This window comes from Lacerta agilis, chromosome 7 (genome assembly GCF_009819535.1).
Source record: "Lacerta agilis isolate rLacAgi1 chromosome 7, rLacAgi1.pri, whole genome shotgun sequence".
Classification (NCBI taxonomy): Eukaryota; Metazoa; Chordata; class Lepidosauria; order Squamata; family Lacertidae; genus Lacerta; species Lacerta agilis.
In genome coordinates this window covers 53525530-53552481 of record NC_046318.1, presented here as the reverse complement: position 1 = coordinate 53552481, position 26952 = coordinate 53525530, and the positions used below count along the sequence as shown (strand labels likewise).

The 26952-nt window shown below is 39.8% G+C and overlaps 1 protein-coding gene and 1 long non-coding RNA gene across 5 annotated transcripts in view; one reads left to right on the top strand and one right to left on the bottom strand.

Annotated features, from left to right (window-relative positions):
* LOC117050039 (serine/threonine-protein kinase Sgk3) overlaps window positions 1-26952 on the bottom strand; it is a 51203-nt gene that overhangs the window by 4954 nt on the left and 19297 nt on the right. Inside the window, exons 2-11 of one of the 4 annotated variants that reach the window (XM_033155333.1) lie at window positions 19489-19596; window positions 12999-13200; window positions 7857-7940; window positions 7666-7738; window positions 4984-5059; window positions 2681-2768; window positions 2015-2064; window positions 1452-1509; window positions 978-1061; window positions 763-894 (exon numbers count right to left, since the gene is read on the bottom strand). In XM_033155333.1, coding sequence (XP_033011224.1) covers window positions 763-894; window positions 978-1061; window positions 1452-1509; window positions 2015-2064; window positions 2681-2768; window positions 4984-5059; window positions 7666-7738; window positions 7857-7940; window positions 12999-13076 — 723 coding nt within the window. In that variant the 5' untranslated portion in view covers window positions 13077-13200; window positions 19489-19596. Of the gene's footprint in view, window positions 1-762; window positions 895-977; window positions 1062-1451; window positions 1510-2014; window positions 2065-2680; window positions 2769-4983; window positions 5060-7665; window positions 7739-7856; window positions 7941-12998; window positions 13201-18618; window positions 18640-19488; window positions 19597-26952 lie in introns of those variants that run through there. The other 3 variants (XM_033155334.1, XM_033155335.1, XM_033155336.1) reach the window with 3 other exon arrangements.
* LOC117050041 overlaps window positions 1-26952 on the top strand; it is a 57151-nt gene that overhangs the window by 25666 nt on the left and 4533 nt on the right. The gene's annotated exons all lie outside the window — the stretch shown is intronic.

Genomic DNA, 26952 nt, shown 5'->3' with positions numbered 1-26952 from the left:
AGATGGTGTCATTCTTAATGATAGATTAGCAGAACTGGCGATTTCCCTATGAACAACTATAAAAACAGTGAAAATAGATTCTCTATGTGAATAATCATTCACATCCTTCCTTTAATCATTTCCTTATTTTGTCACATATGCAGAGCCAGCATACTTGGGCCACAGCTGGTAAATGAGGTAGATTTATGTTTCTAGAGCAGGGGTCAGCAAACTTTTTCAGCAGAGGGCCAGTCCAATGTCCCTCAGACCTTGTGGGGACCAGACTATATTTTGAAAAATGAACAAATTCCTATGCCCCATAAATAACCCAGAGATACATTTTAAATAAAAACACACATTCTACTCATGTAAAAACACCAGGTAGGCCCCACAAATAACCCAGAGATTCATTTTAAATAAAAGGACACATTCTACTAATGTAAAAACACGCTGATTCCCGGACCGTCCGCGGGCCGGATTTAGAAGGTGATTGGGCCAGATCTGGGCCCCGGGCCTTAGTTTGCCTACCTATGTTCTAGAGACATGTGGGGCTAATATAAACTGCTACTGTGATGGCTTAAGCTGGTTGTTCCATATGCTAAGAATCAGCACCATATTACTAGCAGACTTGCTACAGAATCTAAGTGATGCAACAATATAACCATCTTGAATTAATTTGACTCAGTTCATTATTGCAGCTTCTAAGTGAGTCTAAATTAGTGGTTCTGTCGATTTCAATGGGCACCACATTGCCACAATACAAAGACCCAAAAATATACCTACCTCCCCTCCATTAACAAAATCCAGAACAAAGTAAAGCTTCTCTGTAGTTTGGAATGAATATTGCAATCCAACTAAAAATGGATGCTTCACATTTTTCAACAGCACATTACGTTCAGCCATAATATGTTTTTGCTGCAAGGAAGTGAAAGGTCAATAAGTAAATAGGAACAATTTGGTAATTGGGAGGGAAAAATAAAATATCTATTTCCTTTCACCTCTTTCCTGTTGAGAATAATCTTTTTCTGCAGCACTTTAACGGCATAGAACTTCCCATCCAGTTTTCGTTTTGCAAGAAGAACCTGAAGAAGAATTTGCATATAGTGTGAAAGTCTGTTCTTGCACTAAAGTGTTAAAAGTAAAGGAACACCATTAAATTTCAACTTCTTAGCTTTTCACAAATACACAGAGGGTGCAGCCTTTATCAAGACTATCTGTCCCTGTAGACCTCTATTGCTACTCTTTCTGGCAGTAGCTGCCCAGGACCTAAGACAGAGGTTTCTCTCTTCACCTGCCAGCTATTCCTTTTTCCATTGGAGATGTAAAGGATTGAACATACAACTCCCTGTATGCAATACATGTGCTATGATCCCTCACCTCATGCCATCAGCAAAAGTGGATTTCTCCACAAAAGAAGCTCAGGTGGAAAAGTATGACATAACAATACGTAAAACAATTAAAATTAAGCCTACCTTGCCAAAGCTGCCCTTCCCAATAACTCTCAGGAAGTCAAAGTCTGTTGGTTTAGCACTGGAAGGGATTGAGGAAAAAGAGGGTTACTTAAAGTAGTCAAGATGGCAAGACAGTAGCCATGGTTTTATTTAGCAGTCCAGTGACAGACATGGCACACATTCCAACCATCATTTCTCTTCCAAGTGACCATCCCTTCTATATTATCTGTACTCTCGTCCACAATTCCCATTTAGCCATCAGGTATCTACTCCTTTGCAGCCTCTCTGAGCAACAACCAATCTACAGTACATAGCATTTCCTGCTTTATTCATCACTGTCCTCCACATTTGGTTTTGCTTGCTTGTTTTTGCTCAACATTTGTTTCACCAGATTCCCAGAACTTTGTCATTCCCCCTTTAGTTTGCACTAAGCTCACAAGAAATATTTTCTTGGTACTGATTTGAGAAGGAGGAATTGTTCAAAAGCTGCTCAAAAGGGCAAATATATGCATGGAGCTGTTTGAAATTTTTCATGGTTAACAAACTCAGTCTAACGTTTGGTTTATATTTAACTAAAAACCTACTGAGGATTTCCAGATGGCCCCAGGTTGATATTCTGTGAGGTAGAGTTTAGCTGTTGAAAGAAAGAGGACAAAAAAGAATAATAAGAGTCATATCAAGGTTTTAATTATTTTTATTTGCTAGGAAGAACATTTATTCCTACATTCTCAGAGCAGACCCATCAATCTCAATAGATCTACCCTAAGTATGACTAATAATTCTATAAGATCAGACAGCACTTTGTATACCAAGCACTGCATAATAGATGAACAAAAAATGTATATAAGGCTTTAAAGTAAGTAGTGAGAGAGTTGGCTTGAGTATTTCCCTAGAACTAGGATAATCTCCGAATCAGTTTTGATGATAAGCAAGCAGCGTCTGCTGTTGCTATGTTTACTATTTTAACATCCTAGATGTGCTTGTAACGTGGCTATTGGAAGACCAAAGGATCCAAACCAATATTATAAATATAATAGTCATGATCTTTACTGGAACACAGGATGTGTGGCAATAAAATAGGCAGTAGAATAGAAAGTAGTCCAAGGTTCAAATAGTGGAATTATATGAAATATCATGTGGACTTACAATTCTAATTACAGATGAGGAGATACAAGCAGTGCTTTACTTTCCATTGCACTGTACAACAAGAATCCACACTTTCTAGGAAGGAACCCAGAAATTTTAATTACCTTTTGACTGTTCCTTTCATCTTCATCTTCGGATGGATCATACTGGTGCTTTGGATTGTTCATCTGAAGAAATGCTTGGACATCTGGGCTAAAAAAAAAGGTGGAGGTTAAATGCATCCATTATAAATAATGGTACATTTATACTTTTTCAATGTGAGCAAAGGAAGCTTCTCTATTTCACAACTTTCAGAAAGAAACATTACCAAATTTCTATTTTATCTGCACATGAGCAGAAATAAAACAGGAGCAGAAACTATAATGACTACATAAGATGGAAGCTGAATCAAATCATGGAGTTAATCTAACTGCATTATTCCTTGTTTTTATTCAATTTCCATGTTATAATTTCAGAGTTCATTAATTAGAACCAAATTTCCACCCACTTCTATAGTGTATACTAATTGGATAACTTGTGAACACCACCTGGAATAAGCCATTTCCTTTCTAACACCTTCAGCATTACTGTCATTTTCTGTTTCTAATTTGCTACTTTAATTAAAACTAAACTTAAACTAGCACAAAGAAAATTGCACACAACCAAATGCAAAGCAACAGAAACTCCAGCAGCAAAAACTAGTGCCACAGTCAATGAACTCTGCTAAAAGCCTTAAAAAAGAAAAAGATAAAAAAGGACAAAGCTTCGTGTTAGCAAGCTACAGGGAAGTCACCCAGGAAGTTGCCAAACTTGCCTAAGTTAGCATATGTCCTACATGGAATAGGTACTGCTCTGTATTCGTACAATTCAGGCATAGGCAAACTTGGCCCTCCGTTTGTTTTGGGACTACAACTCCCATCATCCCTAGCTAACAGGACCAGTGGTCAGGGATGATGGGAGTTGTAGTCCCAAAACATGTGGAGGGCCAAGTTTGCCTATGCCTGGTACAATTCTTATATCCCTTGTGGATGGGTATAAACAATGCCTCCCCCTTTAATCAGGGGACATGGGGAGGTACATTTGGAAAGAGGCACTCCTGGAGAGATGCAGGCCTCTGACCTTGCAGGGCTTTAAAGGCTGCTGTCAGTACCTTCAGCTGGACCTGGAAACTAAAATAAACCCACATGGCTGAGCCAGAACTGGAACAACATGCTTCTTGTGACCCATACTTCTCAAGAGAAGCTCAGCATGCTGCAGTAGCTGAGGCTTCCGAACAGTCTCCAAAAGGCAGCTCAATGTAGAGCACTGTGCAATAGCCAATTCAAGAGTGCATCAAGTCTAAATGGCCTAGGGAAGATTACAAATCAGGGAACAAGAGTGGGTGTTTCAAATCTCTTAAAGCATGTTGTCCACATCCTTGGACAACAAGAGTTTAAAATACCTATCAGGAGTGGACCAGCAGATAATTCAGATACTGCTCTCAGACTTCATCAATAACGAAATCTGTGTGGGTGGATGCAAGAGATTTTATCTGAAAAAATGTTTAAGAGATAGATTTATTTTAACATGAAAGCTCAATTGACAACATTTGGGCTTTTTTACCACCTTAGCACAGAATTAAAATAGAGCTTTAAACTTCACCCAAGTTTTCTTCCCATCTCTCCAGCAGCCTCATATTATGGAGCTCTGGATTAAAACCAGGAACACACCCAAGACCACTGTCTGATAAGGTAATGTCTAAATTCAGTTGCATCATGAGCCAGACCACATTTGTCAATTTCTTTAAGCCACCAGGCTGGTGACAGGAAGGCTGGCATCAACAGGCAAATTCCTCAGAAAGTTCTGGAATCAGTCTCTGAAGATGGACCAGAACCTGGGCCTTAGGTTGCCTACCCCTGCTTTAAGGTATTAACATGTTTTGCCAACTAGTGAAACTGCACGGTCTAGAAACCTCTGTTTCTCCTATTTAGACAAAGTGTAACTTCAAAGTATTACTGAGGCTTGAATCATGATCATCAAAGGCATGCACAATATTTAATTATAATTTTATATTTATGAAATTAACAGCTTTGAGAACTTTGCTTTGGAATGGAAAGGTAGGATTTTTAAAAATCTCATAATAAGTCTTATTTAGGGAAGTCAATGACTGATGAACATTAGACCTTCCTTCCTGGAGCAAACCAGTCCATCTAGTTGAGCATTATGTCTAATCATGGTCAGCCAGATGCCCCTGAAATACTCTCAAGGAAGACCTCATAGTGATTAGCCTTTCCTTTTTGCATGTGTGGCATCTGGTAGTAACAGGTGCATTTTTTTTAAAAAAAAACTGCTTATAGTGGAGCACTTAGAAGCAATTTGTAAATAGCTTCCTTATACTGTTGATAACATACCCTTATTTCTAGGAAAATATATGTGTGTGTTAACTTACTGGTTGCAAAGTTCTGGCTGTCGTACTAAATTCTGAATGAATTCATTCAACCCTGCTCTTCTCTGCTTAATGAAATCTGAAAGAAAATTAAGAAGGACCATACATTAGATTTAATTTTTTTTTTAGATTGAAGTTTACACATTTTTTTCAGATTACTTCAGTGTTAATCAGTTCCATAATGTAAAGACAAAGGCCCACTTGCTCCTGTTATCCTGACTGTATCCTCTAAGGGTCAATGGGCTGGTGAAACTGACTAGACCAGATTGCAAGAAACTTCTGGTCTTCAGACAAATAAGAGCTCTTACAAAAAAAAAGAGAGAGATACACAAATACACGTGAATACGCACCAATCCTTTCAAACAACAGTTTTAGTTCCACAAATGTTTCAGACAATTAAAATGGAGGAGAGAAGGGTTGGGCCGATGACATGTGGGGACAACCCCATGGTTGCCATGGCAGCCATGAAGTCCTGAGCTGCCGATTGCCTCTGCATGGATGTTGAAGTCCCCCAAAACCAGCAGTCCTGGAATCCTTAAGACCAACTCTTTCAGCAAAGGCAAGGACACTGCTGGGCAGTGTGGCAGGAGGTGAACCCGCAAATTCTCTAATCTGTCCTGATTGTCCAATGCTGGGAACTCACACTCTAGATCCTGCCCCCCCCCACCCCACAACTGGACAGAGGGCCTGGGGAGAGAGAGAGAGAGAGAGAGAGAGAGAGAATTTCTAGGGACCACAGCAATTCCCAAACCCTCAAGTCTACCTGGATACTGCACTGGGTGGGCACAGCTGGGTGATGCCAACTGTACCCTGTTCACCCACCCAAGTCTTAGTGATACAGACCAGATTGGCCTGCTCATCCACATTCAGATCATGGGTGAGGGAGGTCTTATTCAGAGTTGACCTGGCATTCAGCAACAGCAGCAGTCTCAAAGGCTGACTTATACGACAACTGCAATTCCCCAGTTGGAGGAGGGTCTGGCACTTGGCACAATCACTAACTGCCTGTGCTGCGTGCCCCTTACTTGGCCTGCTCCACCTCCCACAGCATACCTCTCCTTACCCTGTAGATACTTGCTTCATTGCCCATTTATTATCCTATCATCCAATCTTTACAAAATTTAACGAAGAAAGAAATCTGGTGCAACATGTATGGATATAATATATGCAGTAGAAAGGACATGTTGAATGAATCAAGGTTGACAGCTGAGTTTGAGAAGATATAACAGAAATTTTATTTGCGTTTAAGTAAGCATAAATTGGTCTGGTTGTTTACAGAATTGCTAAAATGGAAAGTAATTTACATCCCTTTTATTTTATTAGCATTATACATTCCACAATGGACCAGAATATACCACTTACAATATAACAAATGAATGGTAGTGGTGTGCATGAAACCTGCTGCATTAAGCACTATCATTGTTTTTTTAAATAAAAACAACAACCCCTGATCCTTAATGCGCTTGAGTTGGCAGAATTCCACTGATTAACAAAGTCTTGATTTCAACCTGTTCCAAAAGTCTTAAGCTATAAATAGAATGAAGTCAGCACTGAACCAAGATTTTCAAGGAATCTAATCACAGATTTGTGCAGAGAGACTAAAAGGTCAAACCAGCCCTTTGCTTGGTAAGGGCTTGTGCCACATGTCAGTCCACACAGAATCAACATAAAATGTACCCCAAGAGGAGGGTCATAAACAAACACTATGCACTACAAGTATGTGGTACCAGCGGATCAGATGGCTCAAAAGCTAAGAACTCTAATACCCAGTCATACTGTATTACTATTAAAAATAACTTTAAGCAGACACTATGTTCGAGTTTATTGGAATTATAAACACAAATAGCATTTCTTACTTTGCAGCAGTACTTTAGAATATAGACATGCCAGGAAAAACCTAACACCTCCATCCACAATCCATACAATGATGCAACTAATCCTATATGCCAAAAATACCGGTACCTTGTTCCCTTCTCCCAACAAGCCCCAGAACTCTAGCCCGACCCTGTGCTGAGTGAAAAGCTGCTTTTAATTCTCAGGGGAGTTTTAAGGGGGGGGAGGCCAGGGGGGGTCACATCCAAAAGACCTGTCAAGATTGTGCTTGTTATCTCGCTTATTATTTTTAGCTGCACCATCTGTATGTGGATGTTCAGGAGATGCAACTCATAATGCCATCGACTTTATACATTTCTACATAAAATCCAAATGTCACATGTGCAATGTTGTACTTTCAGCTTGGTGATTTTTACACCCCTGTGGTCCTCCATTATTTACGCATCCCTTTTCTTGCAAGTGTATTTTCAGGTCTACAAACAGATGTATGACGTTGATTGCAGGGTAAATCAGCTTAATGTTTTCCTCTACAGACAAATGTTTTCAATGAAAGAAAATCAGGCACTGCACTCTGGAAATCAGCTACTCTGAATTAATACTCCGTGGATTTTGAAAGACAGAGAACATACATTCACCAATCAGTGCACGTCAGTTACACTGTGTGAAAATTACTGGCAAGTTGCAGCTACCGGTAATAGGCAAGGATTTCCCATAAAGGCAAAAAAGCAACAAAAAAAGTCCACTGACTTTTGGCCTATGGTATCTAACTCCAACCATTTAGTGGCTTTCAAAATAGCTTCTGCAGACACTGTTTAAAAAGAGCAATAAAAGAAAAGAACTTATGTGACTTACCTGGATCAAAATTGTCTCCAAATATTCTTTTAGCAGGAATCTTCAAGTTCATAGTGGGAAATTGTTTCCTTAGCTGAAATACACAAAACACACAGGTAGTTTAACTTTGGAGTTTATATATCTTCCAGACACAGTTGTATTGGCAGAAGGGCATTCCTTGATTCAATTTTAGCACAACTCCTTTTACTTACTGTATTATACAGTTTATCAAACTCAGCATATCGCCTGAAGACGAACCATTCATTATTGCCAACTGAGACCAAAACTTTGTAAACCTGTAGGGATACAAAAGTAAAATTAGTGAGAAATGCAAATATTAAAGTAACACAGTTGTGAGTTAATGAACCTGTGTACGTTTGTTGCTCGTTTACCTGCTATTTAATCTTTGAGCCTGAGTTTTATACATAATTGCAGGATGAGACTGAAAGCACATTGCATTCTCCAATACAGGGCTGCTGAACACATTAGAATTTTTCAACATGACGATACCAAGAGTGTCAGTGCAGAACACCCAAAACAGAGGCTCCAAGTAAATGCCACACCAACTTGTAGTCAATAAGAGCTTATTGTTAAAATTGCACATATAGAACAGCATATTTCAGCATTGCTATCTCCTGTTAAGTATCTTGCATCCCTGGACCTGTAAGAAAAACATGACTTATGGAACGGGATTTTCCTTTCTCCTTTTTTCCATGGTGCTCATCAAAGAGTGAGTCTTGAATGCTGGGGAATCATTAGAGAGATGGGGAGGCTACAGAAGGGTGGGAGAGTCAGCAAAGGTTTTGGCCTCTCTTGTACAAATGGATATCCCTTTCCACTTGTGCTAGATACTTTTTGATCTACGCCAGTAAAAACAGACTTTTACAATATTTCCAGGGCCTAACATCCAGGGAAACAAAATGTTTCTAGGGGGTAGCCTTTAAATTAAACTTTAATGAAAGCGAAAAGGTGCAGATATAAACTACAGAGTTGTGTTAGATTTATCCTGAAAAGGTTGAAAATATACAGTAGTTAAGCAATTGCTTAAAAAGAATGTAGCTTGCAAGAACAGTAACCTTCCATAATAACTGAACTGCACATGATTAGAGAACATACTCTCTAGAAATTAGAACAGCTACTATTTATAGTGGGCAGGACTAGATACTGCAAAGCGGTACATGTTATATTAAATGTATGATTTGCAAATTTACAGCGGAGACTCTTGATTCAAAGGAAACATTAATTTGCACATAGCTTTGCTTTGTACATTTTTAAAGGCAAATTCTACTTTGTATGGTCATCTATTCTTAGCTACTTGCAAATCAAGAAAAAAAATCATAGTAGTATACATATTCAGTACGTATATATCGCAAAAGGACACCTGGGGAAACATCTAACCAATAATCAATGGCAATTTATTTTCACATCCATTCTAGGTATTTCTGCCAGTATAAGCATAACAAAAAACCTGGTAAATGGAATAGTACTATTACTACTACTACTACTACTACTAATCTAGTGGTATTTAACACTAGACAATATACAATAGATTCGCTGTTTGGATTACTCGAGAGGTCTCCAAACTATGGGCCGTGGGCCGTATCTGGCCTGCAGGACTCATTTATCCGGCCCCCGGTGACCCCCGCCACAGCTGCCCACTTCTGGGTCAGAGGAGCACCGGAAATAGCTTGTGCGCATGCATATTTCCGGTGCACATCCGGGTCGGAGGAGGCCCGTGCACATGCGCACAAGCTATTTCCAGTGCTCCTCTGACCTGTAAGTGTGCTGGAAATAGTGTGTGCGCATGTGTATGGGCGCGCGCTCCCCCACCCTCCACGTGATCGGAGCTGCCGACACAGGGCCGAGGCATGGTAAGTTTGCTGACCCCTGGATTACTCAAACTGCTGAAAAAGCAGGATGGGGGGAAATTGGATTTTTAAAAACACGAATGATGGGAATGTTTACAGATTAAGAAACTCTGGATAAGCATTTCTGGATGTGAACTCAAACTGCATCATGATGTAATCAGGTTAAGATGTATAAATAATAGTACAGATTAAGAACTGAAGTAGCTGGTAATGTGTTACTAATGGCATATTGATTGCTGCCAAGTGGAAACTCCCAACCATTCCAACTATAATGAATTAGTTTAACAAGGTTTGTCACACAAAGCTAAACTAGAAAGTGTTTGATGTATAGTATGTGCAATTATAAAAATCCTTTTTGTTGTCTCACACCATCTATTTGCTAGGTACTGTCTAGATCATCATAATTTAAATTTTTATATGAGTTGCCACATAATGATCATACTGCAAAGTAAAAATATAAGTATGAAAATGAGATAAAAATAGGTTGAATGTGTTGATTACTGTATATACTTGAGTATAAGCCTAGTTTTTCAGCACATTTTTTGTGCTGAAAAAGCTGCCCTCGGCTTATACTCGAGTGAGGCGGGCGGTGGGGGCGGCGAGAAAGAAGCCCTTTCTCTCCGCTCGTGCCACCACCCGCTCTCCCCAGTCAACCATTCCTTAAGAAGCGTACAAGAACGGCGGTTCTTTACTCTCCCCAGGCAGCTTGTTCCATTCCTGAACTGCTCACATAAATGCAAACTTGGCAAAGGAGGAAGGGGAAGGAGCAGCCCAAAGGGCTGCTTTTGGGCTGCTCGTTCCTCCTCCTTCTCCACAGCGGCAAAGGTGAACCGGCTTATACTCGAGTCAATAAGCTTTCCCAGGTTTTTGTGGGAAAATTAGGTGCCTCGGTTTATATTCGGGTCGGCTTATATTCGGGTATATACGGTATTTGGGTTTTTGTTTTTAGTAGAAACTAACACATAGCACTAATCAAGGTTTTTTAAATCAGGTGACAGCCCAACCTCTCAAGATACTTTCCCAACAAAGTTCTGTATTGCTAGTAACATTCAGGAAGTGCAGCTCATTAATTCCACAGCAGAACCAGCATACCCTCTGGTTCTCAAAGAATTATGAAAAACAAAAAAGCTATTAATTCCCGAGTTTGCATTTACTTTGGAATTTGAGAAACCAATTTTGAAGGCCATAATGTACCGGTATGTTATGTGAACACAGATCTCTCAATGGATTTATCCCCCTCCTCAATTTAATGTGGCCACAGGGAGCTCTAGTTTTTGTTTGTTTGTGTGCTTTTGGTTTGTTGTTGATGTTTTTAAGAACATTTTCAAATACAAATATAATAGCTCAACAATTAACAAAATATCCTTTCTTGTTTGCATGTTGTGAAGGTAAAGGTACCCCTGACCGTTAGGATGACTCTGGGGTTGCGGTGCACATCTCGCATTACTGGCCAAGGGAGCCAGCGTACAGCTACTGGGTCATGTGGCCAGCATGACTAAGCCGCTTCTGGTGAACCAGAGCAGCACATGGAAATGCCATTTACCTTCCCGCCAGAGCGGTACCTATTTATCTACTTGCACTTTGACATACTTTCGAACTGCTAGGTTGGCAGGAGCTGGGACCGAGCAACGGGAGCTCACCCCATCACAGGGATATGAACCACCAACCTTCTGATCGGCAAGCCCTAGGCTCAGTGGTTTATACCACAGTGCCACCCACGTCCCGTTTTCATGTTGTAAGTAAATGTAAATAATGTTTTTGTCCTTTTCTTTACCTACCATCAAGAAGACATTCACTCTCAATTGGTCAATCCATATAACACTATAATGTATCCATATGAAGCAGAGGACTCACAGTTCATTTCCAAAATAAAAATATAGTTTAGCCTTTCCAACTTTCTTATCTATTTATGTTATGAATGGAAACACTTTTCCTTCAGCGGTCCTGAAGGAGACAAATTAATTACCCCTCCAGGCAGCAAAACAACCTGCAGTGGGGGGAAAGGAGGTACCCGTTAATGTTTTGGTTTTTTCTACTCCATTCTAAGAGCAGCTTGTGGGAGGGGTTATATTAGAAATGGTGTAGGAGGAAAATATTAAATATCTCCTCTTTCACTGCTCCACTCAAGATTTCCATTTTCTCACCTATTACAATCCTGACACTTCCTGTTAGGCCCATTTTGATATAACAAGGTCCATTTTTAAGTTCTATTTTGATCTAACAAGGCTTCTGCTTTGGCTACATCAAGGAACAGTATTTTCCTTCGGAGGTAAGGAAAGACGGCTACAATATATTTGCATTATATTGATGGAGGGGGTGCCAGAGAGGGTAGGAAAAGTATTATGATGGTCAACATCATTCAGCTGCAGAGGAAACTGCTCAGCAAAACAAAGTTAGACCATGTTTTTGAAAGAAGTACTAGGTTGTCGTCCTTACATTTCAGCAGATTTCCAAAACCTACTGAAGAAGAATACTATTGAAATATTGTTTAGTCCAATAACAAAATACAGAAGGTTGTCCAATGCCAAAATTACACACAGAATAAAAATACAAATCACATCCAGAGAAGCTACCGGGATGGGGTGGGGAGAAAGAACAGGAAACAATGAAAGGGAAACAGAAGCAAAGGGCACCAAGACTAACAAAGAGGGGAAATAGTGTAATTTAATGTGTTTGTATTCAATGTTTTTTTTTAAATAAAATAAAAAAGATCCACTGTCTATGCTGTTGCTTTCTGCTTTTAATAATGCTGATCAGCAACTTACATAAATTGGATCTGCTATGCAGTTCAGATGTTTAAAAGCCTTTAACAACATACCGGGTAACTGTTACAATATCCTTATGCTGCACATTTTTATGTGTACTAAATTCTACAGTATGCATAAAATCAGAGTTAACATATTAACCTTCACACCCAGATTTGCATATATGCTAATAGGCATGATTTGGAAACAACACTAAACATATTTTGTTTTAAGGGATCAATCAACATCATGCTTGCTTCTTGTTAAATCTGAACTGAGAATTCTAGTTAATCTGAACGACTGTTGGTTGAAACAAGCCAGAATCATAAACGATGCTTTGATTCTGGTTTGTTTAAATAAACTACTGTTTAAACCAGGCATAGGCAAACTTGGCCCTCCAGATGTTTTGAGACTACAATTCCCACCATCCCTGACCACTGGTCTTGTTAGCTAGGGATGATGGGAGTTGTAGTCCCAAAACAGCTGGAGGGCCGAGTTTGCCTATGCCTGGTTTAAACTAACCACAGTATTTGGATGTGTAAACAGCGAGCACATACCGGTACTTCTAATCTCTTCCTCATGCAGGAAGGGAGGGCAAACCATGTCAGCCCAAGGCTTGCTCACATAGTGCTAAATAATGGTTTAACATTACATCCAAACCACACCATTAATTGAATATGAAATGGAGCACAAGAATAAGCCCCTATTGACTTCGAAAAGTGCTTTATGCTCACATACTTACAGTAAATCTTTTTTTCTTCACTCTGTGTTCATCAGAGCTGGGGATGCTAACACTTGGGCAGCTTTCCTTGACATCCATTATATGTTGTCTTTAGGCAAAAATTCAAGACCACACCAGGTATAGCAAAATGTAGAAAATGTCAGCAGTATTGATCTAAAACATGCAGCCTCTCTTGTGTAAATTTAAATTCCATCATGCAAACCTTAAATAAAATGAAACAAAAAGTTCAGCAGGTGACTGGTTTGAATCATGGCTGCAAACTGAATTTTAACGATTTTCTAAATAAAGGTTATCTTTCCATGTTTGTATAAAGTGAAAATGATACAAGTGAGATGTCCTGAGAACTGGAGGGCAGTCAAGTTTTAAGAATAATAACAGTGTGGCTATAGTAAGGCTTGGTGGTTGTATATGCAGACACAAGAAATGTCTCCTCCCCATCTCTTATGCACACTATGCACCAGTTGTGTTAGGTACTTTTAACTCCAAAATACAGTGGTACCTCAGGTTACGTACTTAATTGGTTCCGGGTTGCCGTTTGTAACCCGAAAAGTATGTAACCTGAAAATTGCGCTTTGTGCATGTGTGAACTGTGCAGAATACTTCTGGGTGTGCGGGAGTATGTAACCCGAAAAGTAAGTATCCCAAAGCAGACATAACCCGAGGTACGACTGTACCACCATCACTAAAACATGATTGGTAAATAACGAAATACTACTATAACTTATTTATGTAATATGTATGATATATTCATAGAGCTTTTCATGCATTTTATTATTAATCCTTACAAGAGGAATATAACATAGGTTAGTATTATTATTACATTACAGGTAAGGGCACAGAAATAAAGGTTTGCCTAAAGCCACGTGGTTAGTCTGTGGCCAAGATGAGATAGGAACTTCCTTGCTCAAACTTGCAGGCAGGCATTTGCTTGTTTATGTTTGCTTGTTTACGCAAAACTAAATTTCTACCTGTGATGGGAATTGGTAAGAGGATACATTAATTATATTTACTCCTCTAGAGACCCACACGTGTGGGTTAACAAACAAAAGAAAAAGTGGCTGGTGGTGCCTATTATTAAAACCACAGGGCTAGCACACAGGGAGCCCCAGTAGCAGAGTATTGAATCCCATTGTTTGACAGAAGCAAAGGAATAGGTTATTAAACATTTTAATACAGTGGTACCTCTGGTTACGTACTTAATTCGTTCCGGAGGTCCGTTCTTAACCTGAAACTGTTCTTAACCTGAAGCACCACTTTAGCTAATGGGACCTCCCGCTGCCGCTGCGCTGCCAGAGCACGATTTCTGTTCTTATCCTGAAGCAAAGTATGTAACCTGAAGTGTATGTAACCCGAGGTACCACTGTATATTCAGCTGCAGGAAGTAGCTGACTCCCCCACCCTCATACATTGAAACAGACCACACTTTGAAGTAAGTTTAAAAATGCTTTACTTACTTAATTGTGGTCACAATCATGCATTTTCCTTTATGCAACAGCAGTAAGATAATGCAGGTAAAATACTTTGTTGAAATACAGCTAGGTTTGACTGCTAAAATATCCCACACTTCATTGGCCCTTATGGGATGAAGGGCAGGATATAAATTCAATAAATAATGTATATGTGCATATAGAGTGATAAGAGTCATAGAACTGTAGATTTGGAAGAGACTCTGAGGGTCATGTAGTCCAGCCCGCTACAATTCAAGAATATGCAGCTGTCCCATATTGGGATCGAACCTGCAACCTTGGCGTTATGAGCCACATGCACTAAAAAACTGAGCTGTAACTTTATTCTTTGCTACAATGCTACTCTACGTCTATGAGGACAGTATGTTTCTACTAGACTTCTGAATATATGATAAGCAAAGATACATGGAAGCTGCCTCTACCTTCATGGTTTGTGGATTGTTTTTTGAGCAAAGCCTACATGTGTACAAAAGGTGCTGTCAACACATTAAGGCAGGGAGTGCAATTCTGCTCCTCTTCTCTGCATTTTGACAGTGTGCAAATGACTCTTATCTCCAGTGACTTGCAGCAACTCTAATCTAGAGGCAGCAGTATGAGGTTCTTGCTTTGGTGCTCTGACCATTTTGCTTAATTTATCCCCAATAAATTTCTTTCTTTCTTTCTTTCTTTCTTTCTTTCTTTCTTTCTTTCTTTCTTTCTTTCTTTCATAGCCTGATATATTTGTAATAGAAAGGTAATTCTGAATAATAATAATAATAATAATAATAATAATAATAATAATAATAATAATTTATTTATACCCCGCCCATCTGGCCGGGTCTCCCCAGCCACTCTGGGCGATATTTCTATCACCATCCAAAAGTGGTGGTTCAGTACTTAAAATGTGTTTTGTTATCAATCTAAAGTGGGTGAATTATCTGTTTACCTTGTGCTACTATAATGGGAAGCTTATTAAGACCTACTCTGTACACTAAGACATTTAAAGAAGTATGACCAAATACATCAAGGCAGTGCTATACTAGGTCAAATTTAAATGATTATATGCAGCCATCTAGAGCAACAACACAGACACAAAAATATGCAGAAAACTGTGTCGTTCCATTAGGAAAACAAAAAACAGTCAGACAGCCACACTCACAAAATAATATTACATTAGGGCAAACAAAAATAATGGTTCTTTCAAAGTTTAACAGAATTGTTTTCCATGCTCTATCTTAAAAAGTTGAGGAATGTAAACAGATGTTGGTAGAAGCCCCAACTGCAATATTTAAGAAAGTGATTGAAGAAGTTGTGTCTAGAACTAAAGATCCCAGATTTCAACATGGCAAACTGGAGCAAAGTATCAATGGCTACCTCTCTCTTTCAAAAGCCAATGGTTATTGCAATCTTTATATAGCATTAAAAAAAAAGCACTTACGGTCCCTTGTTAGGCACAGAGAACATGATTGTTATTATATTAGTAAAGCTGATACCGTTTCAAGTTTTCAACCTATAATACCCAGTCTAAATAATGTACACCTACAATAGTTCCCATCTTAAAATAGAAGTCTATGTTTCAATTGTATGTGCTCTCCCATTTTTCCATAAAGCCACTGTGATGTAATTCTCCTGTTAGGGAGACACCCATGTTTATGTTGGCTGAAGTGACAAAGCACTTCAAAATTCAGTTATGAGGTTTGTTTTAAACATCCTACTAAAATATAGATTATGATGAGCCAATTTAGTTTTGTGCTCAGAATTATGTTGCTTCTGAGAAATTCAAGGTTATAAAATAGGTTTGTTTGGATTTAGCAGGCACTGACAGAAAGCAATATATTATCAAAAGCAATGAAAAAAATATTTTCTATTGATCTACACCGGCTTACTTGAAATTTGAGAGCATGATCAAGGCAAATGTAGATCAATCAAATGTAGATCAGTCTCACTAATTTAAGAGTTAAAACATGTGATTAAGTTGCTTGTATTAAAACACACACAAAATGGAAAATTGCATAAATACAGCTAGATTGTGTCCTATTTTTCTGTCAGAATTATTTTGTGCAACAAAACTACCTCATATTTGCTCCAGTTCTCACATACTGCCATTCTGGTATGTTAATTGGTTAATTTTTAGATTGGTTAATTTTTAGAGCAAGCCATTTAAAATAAAAAAGCCTTTAAACAATATTACTTAAATAAAACAAAACTTTGCATTTATATACAACATGCTTCTATCCATTTGAATAACTTTAATAGGTATTTCTAAGACAAGCAGACTCTCGGAGGCCCACATTCATGTACATACTGTGAATCAATATCCCACATTTCTGTGCAGACACGCTTGTCTTTTAAACCACTTTAAAATACAAGCAATTGTTTTAAGCAAATATGAAAACAGCCGCAAGAATCGGTATGGAATTCTGGACAGAGGATGCTGGACTTTTAAGACCTGTCTTCAGAACAGGCATCCATAGGTGGCAAGACTGCTCCCCTTCCCAGGGGGGAGGAGTTGCTGGCAGGCTACGAGCCCTCCCCAGGAACAGCTGGGGGCGTGGTGATGCCGCCCACTTCATTGGGATTCCTGGCTGTGTCACGCTCCATGGCTGACCAATCAGGTCAACCTGGGGGCGTGGCTCACCTGGATTTAAACCTCTGCACGGCTGGGCTCGGTCTCCTTTGTCTCCTGCTCCAGATCTCCCCCCCCCCACCCACCCTAATTTTATGCGCTCTCCATCTTGGCCTTGCTATGGACTACGGTTGGTCGCCTGTTTGCAGGGGCCAGGTAGGAATTTTCCCACTTGGCAAATTGGCACCAGCCATGTGGTTTTCGCCTGCTTTGTAGCAACTGTCACAACTTTGTAAGGTTTGGCAGTTAGGCATTGGTAAACATGGTTTGTGGGAGGGGAGGTTGTGGCCTTCAGCTGCCCCTCTTCTTTAAGGGTATCCCGTTAAAGGGATCCGGGTGTGTGGTTCCTGTCCAAAGCCCAGGTATGGGCTAGAGCCATGTCATGACCCCATTGGGGACCCTGGGGAGGGGGGGCTCACAATTTATGTACATCAATAGGGTTCCCCCTACCAGTGGTTGACTCTTATGAGACAACCTGTGACGAGCAGGAGAGAGATATAGTCGGTTCAGTTCCAATGCCTATGCCTCACATCTGTAACCAACAAAGTTGTGGCCTAATTTATCCCATTAACCAAAACACTGGTGTCTGTGTGTTTCATTAGCTAAGGAATGGGGGGGGGGGGCTCAGAGCCTCACAACAAGCAACTCACCAGCTCTCAGCCACAGTTTCTAATCTATGAAAGGAAAACTGCAACCTACACCCAAAGCTGGTTGTTAGGACAAACAAGAATGTAAATAGCACCTTTAACACCTATAAAAATGATCAGCAACAATCACTTGACTTTTGTTCCCTTTATGAAGTATTTAAGATCAAGGTTCCCACTCAGAGAATAACTATCAGTCATTTAGAGATAAGAGAGGCCATTCTAAAAATTACAGAGTTTCTTGTGGAATATGGAGAACAAAACAAAGTAATCAGGCTCAATTCATGAGATAATCTGGAAAAGATGGAAATCCATTAATAGTTGCTACTAGCTCTGAAAACAGGAAATAAGAACAGATGTATAAAGTATTGTAAACCACCTAGCATCCTGGCTTGAGCTGTTGTTTCTAGCTATCTTTTCTGCTTAAGAACATCCTTCTTTCAATAACAGTCTGATCTTATCAATTCAGCCAAGGTTTTATTACACAAACAATCCAATAATATTTTAAAATGCAAATATACTATGCATATTAGTGTTTTCATCAAGAAATGAAGTGGAGTTCATACATAGAGCAGGAGGCTGAATTATCAGAGAAGTTTGCTAAGTACCCCCTCCCCCAAGTGGACATTGCAGCAACATATAATTAGAGAAATAGTTAGTACAGAGAGCCCATGTGGTATACTGGTTTGAATGTTGGACTAGGATTTGGGAGACTAGGGTTCAAATTCCTATTCAGCCATGACCTTGGGCCAGTCACTGTCTCTCAGCCTAACCTACCACAGAAGGTTGTGGTGAGAATAAAATGGGAAGGGAAAAAACATGTATGCCACCACCTTGAGCTCCTTGGAGTAAAGGTGAGAAATCTAGTACATAAATGAACTAGCAGAGAGGTACACTGATATGACCTCTCTCTCCAGCAGATATTGATTTGTGTGGGTATCATGTGCAATCCTTAGCCAAGCAGGAGAACTTCCGGCCTATTTGTCTGGATACACTTCTTTGACCATAACAAGAATGTAGGTTTTGACCTTGTTGGGGTTGGGATTTTTCTGAGCTCTTGCCATGGTGGTCCCATCACTAGGGATTTAACAACCAGAATAACGTCATTAAATGGAATCTGTACACACCAAATGTCAATGTGGACCCTGCTCAGACAGCTTATTGCCTTTGTTTCTGAGTTGCTAAACCCAGCAAACAACTCAAAAGTCAAAAGAATAAAGTGCCTCCAACTCTGAGAAGATTAAAGAAGAACAAGTACATGTTGTACCTGAATGACTCTAGGGCATGAATTCCAGGAATTAGCATTAAGTAACAGGATTTTCCTAGTCCAGGAATGTAATGTAATTCAAGGCTGGTGAGGGGGGGAGAATCTGCAGTGAATACTTGCTGATTCAGATAGGAACTTCCTTGCAAAAGCGTGGTCTATACAGACCAATGCTGCTCCCACATGTCATTTTGATTTGGTCCCATTTGTAAAAATCATAGCATAACTGTGGCATGAACGTAGCCGTGTTGGTCTGCCATAGTAAAAAAAAAAAATGGCATGTATTATTTTCATAAAGCATCTGCTGGAATCTCAAGGAGCATAGCAGTCTTGCAACTCTACCCTTCCCCCATCAATAGTTTATAATATGAAGGTTTTTCCATTATGTTTATTTCAACAGGGGAGAAAAAGGTAAAATGGAAAGTTTGGATTGTATACCTTTACAGCAAAGCACAACTGTTAACAAAAAGAAACTGTAAGCAAAGTGAGATTATTTGCAGGGATCCCTTACCTTTTAGTTTCTTGGGAGCAAGGTACAAATCCAGCAATAGGTAACATCAGAGATGAAGAGCTTGCAAACCACAGCTTTGCAAAGATCAATTCTGGCTGCAGGACAGACCTACACACAGCAAAAATATTAAGTTACAAGAGACTAACCAACCAATATTACTTATTAGCTCTTTAATCAACTTTTGTCCATATTTAGTATAGCCCTATTGAAAATTGGTAAATTGGTTATTAATTTTGATAGCACCTTCAATGAACCAAGCACAGCCAAGTTCAGACTATTACTAGTTTTTAAAGTAGCCTATTCTTAAATACCTTATCTCTGTTGGAATAAGCAACAATCTTTAATTAATACTCATTGTACTGAGAGAAAAAGTCACCAAAAGGTTAATGAATCTATATGCCCAGGAAGTTAAGTGGCCTTCTTGAGTTGTGAATTTAGTTTCTCTTTCGCCTTTACTCCTTGCTTCTGCAGTAACCAGTACAGTAATAGCTGATTATAGGTTTATAGTTTATGATTACAGCTGCACCTGCCTTCCTGTGATGAGTCAAAAACCTACTCTGCAACAATTTATTAAACAGGACTTTCAATGAAGGCTGTTCATTCATAGAAGTTTTCTCTTTCAAAATGAATATGACATGGTGCATTTACTACAAACAAGTAAAAACAAGACAGCTAGACCATTCATCATGAGACATAAAATTATTACCTTGCATCACAACGTGAGTTATCCCAAATAATAGTTTAGAAATGTTGGACAATTGTTAACTTGGTCAACTATGCAAACAACTTCCCATGGTCTGCACGTCCAACTATGAGTCTTGCTTATACACCTGCTAGTCTGATTCCCTTGCTCTAATTGCATAATGTGCAGTCCCAGTGACACTGATTGCCTTCTTCATCTCCCTCAATACGATACATAACGGCTGTTGGGTCAACTATGCGATGGACCCACCTTCCCAAAATAGAACCTTGTCATGCCTCAGACCCCCAGCAGAGGTTGGGTGCATGGGGGGCGGGGTGGGGAACCGTGCAGCTGGGCATTCAATCACTCTTTTAACTAGAGTTCCCATTAGATGTTGCTGCTGAGCAGGCTTTGCCTGACCACACGTGACAGCTTCTGCAACACTGCTATTGTTTCTCCAGAGACAGAAAAGCCTAAAAGAGGTGAAATTGACAAGTTCCTTATCAGTTCCAACTCATGGAACTGTGGAGGGTCTTCCTGCATAGGAAAAATGGATCTAGCTTAATTTTTATCCTCCCCCCCCCCCAACCAAAAACAAAAACAGTGTGTGTGCACAGTGGAAGAAAGGTAGAGTATTCCACATTTTTTACTTTATTTTTAAGTGAAATGGACAAGGTTCCTCTCTCCACTGAACTCTGGAGTATGTCTACAGTTTCAAGGCAAAAAAATAGTTTGCTTTAAAACTGTGCTGAGTGCTGCTACAACACCGCACAGAAAAGAGATGTTATTCAACTAAGTTTTACTCAGAGTAGATCCATTGAAATAAATGAATATGACTAAGTTAGATCCATCAATAGCAATAGGTGTACTCTGAAATACTACCCTATGTTTTTGTATTTAATTAAAAGGCCTGAAATATCAGATCTGTGGGCTGGGGACAGGGAAATCTTTGGAGCATTTATAACCAAAGTAATTTACAGTCAAAGAAAATCTATTTGGAATTTTGAAACGAATAAGGGTTAACTGCTAGGCACAGCAGCTCTTCAAAATTCATAGTCCCATTAAGGTTATGTGCCCTGCTAGATTTAAGGAACCTGACTGCATGAATAATACAGCCAGTGGCTGAGCTGTGACACTTCTAGTGACTGAATGCAGCTCAAAGGTCTCGAAACAGCAAACAGACTGTCTTGTAAAACAGACCATGCAAGTTCCAAAACTGCAGAAATTACTGGGGAACGAAAACCACAACATGCTATCAACTTGTCCTGGAGATAAATGGGTGGGAATTTATCAGGCTACATTTGCAGTCTTTAGATACCAGCTTGTCTAATTGTTACTCGCCACACAGATTGCAAACAAAGCAAGGTTTTTCCAGTAAATGGAAGGGAGAACTGAAAACATCACCCCCCTTCAAAAACCAGGAACTGAAACCATAAAGGGATGACTACACAACTGTGAAGGAAACTCATTGGATTTTTCAAGTGTGTCAGTTTAACCTGATCAGCCCCGTATTTCCACAACTGAAAGTTTCAGTTTTCCTTGACCATGTGTGGATGCAGGCCAATTTCCTTTGTGCATTAAAGTCCATCATCCAGCAGCCGACACATCAAAATCCCACCCCCCTTGAGAGCCAGCTGCTTGTCACTGTTGTTCATGTATGTGCTCAACTTCCTGTAGGAAGACTTGTCTCACACGGGTACTCAAACCAGGGATTAGCCAGTTACATAGCACGAAAGGCTATGGCATCATCATTTCAACACAAGGAAACTTTACAGTTTCCTTATGTTGCATATTTTTGTATGATTACTTAATATAAACCTGTCCTACCTTGCTATGGCTTCCCCCTGCACTTTTCATTCTTCCTATGATGATTCTGCTGCCTAATGCAAATATTCCTCTTTGATTAGACGCTAATCATTAAAGAGACCAGGAGTGTTTGCTTGTGTATGTGTGAGAGAGAGTTTCTTGAGGCCTCTTAATTCTAAGAGTACATGTACTTAACATGATTTGCACTTGAACAAATAGTTGTTTTCTGCAACCAGAAACGTTAATGACCCTCCTGGGGAAAGAACATCACAGGAACCATGTAGTATAGGAAGCTTGTATTGTTATGTGTTTGGGGCATTTTAAAAGCTTTCCCACTTTTAAATTTAATTAATGCCTTGTTAAACTCATATAAACTTAAATAAATTCAATTTTAACTGGATCTTGGATTTATTGGCCCACCCATGCTCTATCTAATATGCTACTAGAAAGTTGGCTCTGCCTAATTAGTGGATTCCTCTAATAAAAGGATTTTAATTAAGCAGTCTAATGGTCTGACTAATTAGACAGTAGCAGCTACTTGAGATTATTACTACCAGTACTTGGTGGTGGGGCTCAAAGGCTGCTCTGAAAGTACCTGCATAGGTTAAGGAATAAACCTACACTGTTCACTAAAGTGGTTTACTGGGGTAGGGAAAGGAAAATCAGAGTTACAGCAAATCCCAAATGTAGACACCAATATTCCTCAAGCTGGACAAAGTACATATTTTGTTAGTGGCAAGATCACAAATTGAATCGAAATAGCTACAGAGTAGAATGAGGAGAATCGTACACTAGCAGCAAGGGGTCTACACATTGCCTGAAAGTGTCCTACGTTTCTTTTGATTACCTTTTCTGGCTCCAAGCAAAATAAATTACCTTCAAAGTCTAAATTATGCAAATACCTATTACATTCTGTTGCAGAGATAAGGGCTGCTGAGGTCTTGAGGTCAGATAAAGAAGAAAGTGTCCTTGAGCATATGCAGAGCAACGTGGGACTGTAACTCTCATCATCCACCTCCATTGGCCATGCTGACTGGGGCTGATGGGAGCTGAAGTAAAGCAACATCTGGAGGGCACCAGGTTCACTACCCCTGCTCTACTGACATCCAAGTGTTGGTGCTGACCTTTAAAGCCCTAAACGACCTGGGCAAAGTACATCCCCATCACTTAGTCCAGACACTGAGGTCCTCCTCCGAGGGTCTTCTGCTCGTTCCCTCACTGCGAAAAGTGAAGTTATAGGGAACCAGGCAGAGGGCCTTCTCAGTAGTGGCTCCCTCCCTGTAGAACGCCCTCCATTCAGATGACAAAGAACTATACAACTTTTTTTGAAGACATCTGAAGGCAGCCCTGTTTCAGGAAGTTTTTATGTTTGATGTTTTATTATGTTTTATATATTCTGTAAGCCACCCAGAGGGAAACCCAGCCAGATGGGTGGGGTATAATTATTATTATTATTATTATTGACCTACTGTTCATACTGCACATGCTGTCCTCCCTTTGCCATGTCTAGCGGGAAATAAAGGCAAACAAACGGCACAGCTGTTCCACAAACAGTTTTCTACCCGTTTAACTCTCAGGGCTTCTCCCTAGAAGTCATATAATTTTTTATTTGTGATGAGGGTGCTAAGAACCCTCAAGTCTCTTTACTGCCAATCAGCCTTCACCAAAAACCTGTTCATGGTTCTCCTTTGACAAGCAGTGTAAATTAGGTCCCTCATAGCTCTTCTTAAATTGCAGGTCTTTTCAACCAAAGGAAGCTAAGTCATTATGTGGCTTTATAGACTCTTGTTTCAATGCTTCACCCCCATCCTAGGTTGGCCCCAGTGTACTGCTAGGACAAAGTCCATTAACCATGAATACTACCAAAGAACTACAGTTCCCAGGATTGGGAATGACAATTAAAGCTGGTAGTGTAGATACCGACCTTCCTCCTCACACTAGATAGCTTCATTTCCTTTTACAGCGAGAGCTAAACTGAAAATTACATGGGGGACATGTGAGCCACTCTTCCAACTTTTTGTGTTAAATGAAAAGCAGTACCAAACGCTGTGATTGAGAGCACAGGAATGGCAGGTGGGCAAGGGCTCGGAATCAGGGCTCGGAACCCATGGCCCCCCAGAGGTTGTTGGACTCCACCTCCTTTCATCCCTGACCTATGCTGTCTGAGACTGATGGCATTTGGGACTTCAAAAACATCTGGAGTCCAGGCCTTCCCTATCCCTAGCTAAAATCCTTCCCTTCTAGTCCTTGGTCTGCTAAATATTCCCACTGGTATCTTTTCTTCCAGAAGGGGGAAAATAATGGCAGGCCACTCTTGGAGGCTGATCTGTCCCTACAAGACTTTTCTAAGGTTCTGAAGGCATGATGACTGGCTATGCATGAACACAAGCTCGTGTCTCCAAGATCACATTATTTGCAAACCTCTGAAATGTATGCTGATAACTTAAATGCATAGAATCGTGTTTGAAAGTGTCACCGTATGGTTGAGGCAGAATTCTGGTCATCTTAATCCTCATGAAGATAGCCTGAGATCAGAATTAACAGATTCCAGCACAGCTGGGAAAGCATTCCAGGAGGGGTGGTGCACAGCCAAAGGCATTTTAGAAAAATGTTTAAGCAAATGAATAGGGGTTTATAGAGCGGTATGAACGTGAACACTTGCCACTACTTCATATCCCATATCGAGTAGGTATTGGTGACATTTGTATAAATACATTCCAATAATGGTTGCAACAACAGTATGTTTAGGTGGGTGGGTGAGCGTGCATGGGGAGGGTAGCACTGCATTTCCCAGATCCAAATACAGAGTCTCCAAGTGGAGGGAAAATGAGATATTCCTGCAAGAGAGGCTAGAAGGAAGATGTCAAATGTGCACAACAGATTACTACCAGATGTGCATTTGCTGCACAAAAACGGTTTCTGTGAGAAGACCCTCGTTTGGAATGCCCAGCCGAGAGACAAGAATATGACAAATAGTGTGAGATAGTATGTGACATCTCTGCCAGAAAGAACACTCAGCTGCCAGTTTTGCCCTTGGACTGCAGACACAAAGGGATAGGAAGTATACTCTGAATCTTTTCCATCAGCCAGAAGACTGCTGGATTGTCTGTGTGAGGTTTGTGTATGTATGCACATATAGCATTATTATTTATTGCTTGAAAGCTGCCTTGAGAACTATTTAATTGTAGAGCAGCTTATAACTTTTCAAAACAAACAAGAAAGTAAAGAGAAAATCTAGATATCGAAAATTAGTGGATTTTATTTTATTTTATTTTATTTTAACATACATACATACATACATACATACATACCCTGCCCATCTGGCTGGGTTTCCCCAGCCACTTTGGGCGGCTCCCAACAGAATATTAAAAACACGATAAAACATCAAACATTAAAAACTTCCCTTAAAAAGGTTGCCTTCAAATGTCTTCTAAAAGTCAGATAGTTGTTTATGTCCTTGACATCTGATGGGAGGGCATTCCACAGGGCGGTCGCCACTACCGAGAAGGCCCTCTGCCTGGTTCCCTGTAGCTTCACTTCTCGCAGGGAGGGAACTGCCAGAAGGCCCTCGGAGCTGGACCTCAGTGTCCGGGCTGAACGATGGGGGTGGAGACGCTCCTTCAGACAAGAAATTGAGGACAGTGCTCTCCTCCTAGTCCATCTAGTTAAGTCAAAAAGTCAACTAGAAATTTATCAAGTTGATATATTAGTTGGAATTCCCATGTTTCCAATTGTGGTTTTCTGAAAGCCGCTAAAAACCAACATGGGCAATTCACAGGGGTCTTTGTCACGCAACTCCATGCAGTTCTTCCTTCCACTCTTTACAAGGAGTAGCACATTTCAGTGGATTGAATCACAACAGATTGAATCACAAGTAATCACGATGATGCTGTACGTCTGAATTATTTAACATCAGGTTTTCTAAATGTAGCTTCACTGAAGACTGGTTTAGTAAAAGCAGCATCACAAACTGCACAGATCCAGCCCTGGACATCTGTTAGGGATTACTATAGAAGAGAAAGTTAATTGAATAATACAAAACACTATACTGAACTGGGATGTCTATCCACAAAGAGTGAGGATTGAGTATGAGTTAATTTGTTCGCATATGCATGCCCATCATAGAAGACCAAAAGCTGCCTTATGCCAGGTCAGATTATTTGTTTGTCTAGCCTTGTATCACTCTGGGACACAGCAGCTCTCTCAGATCAAAATGGTCAAGGAAATGTAATACCACTTGGCGATTTTTAGTTTAGAAAAGGTGGTGCATTCCTGCTAGAATAATATTTTCTAATTAATGCTAAAAGCTTCCTCATTACATTATGTACAAAAGTAAATATACTGACTTTTTATGTTCTCCCAAACAATGCTGTTCTGAGTTCTGAATGGGAATAGGAAAAATTCACCCTTAAACTAATTACCACCAAGGAAAATGCAAACACATTGCTCTTGTTTAAAAAATGTAAAGGCTCTGCTTTCACAAAATCAGCATTTTGGATTTCCCAAAATGAGACAACACCCTTTGAAGTGAAGTCAACAAAAGCTTATCAGTGTCCACATTGCAGAGGCATCAGTTTATAAAATCCTGTTTTTGAGGCATATCTGCCAGCATTCTTACCAACGTTATACCAAGTTTAAATTCAATGAGTCACCAGAAGTGCTTTTTAAAAACAAAACTTCAAAGAGAAACGGGCAGGGATGATTAATTATAAAACAGTAATCAAAACACTGAACTAGCAGCTCTCAAACACAAGCTGTGAATTAAGTAAATTTGGGAGGTTCTCTCACTGCAACTTACAAACTGTGCATTTTTAAATTATGCTTTCTTATTTTTGAACAGATGTTGAAAGCCTCATCTCCACTATCTAGAAAGCTTGCTTTTGTCAAGGTAAAATTAAAAAGCATTAGAAGAAACTTTTGATGCCCCATGAATACAATTACTGTTACCTAACTGTATGGCTGAAAAAAATAAATTG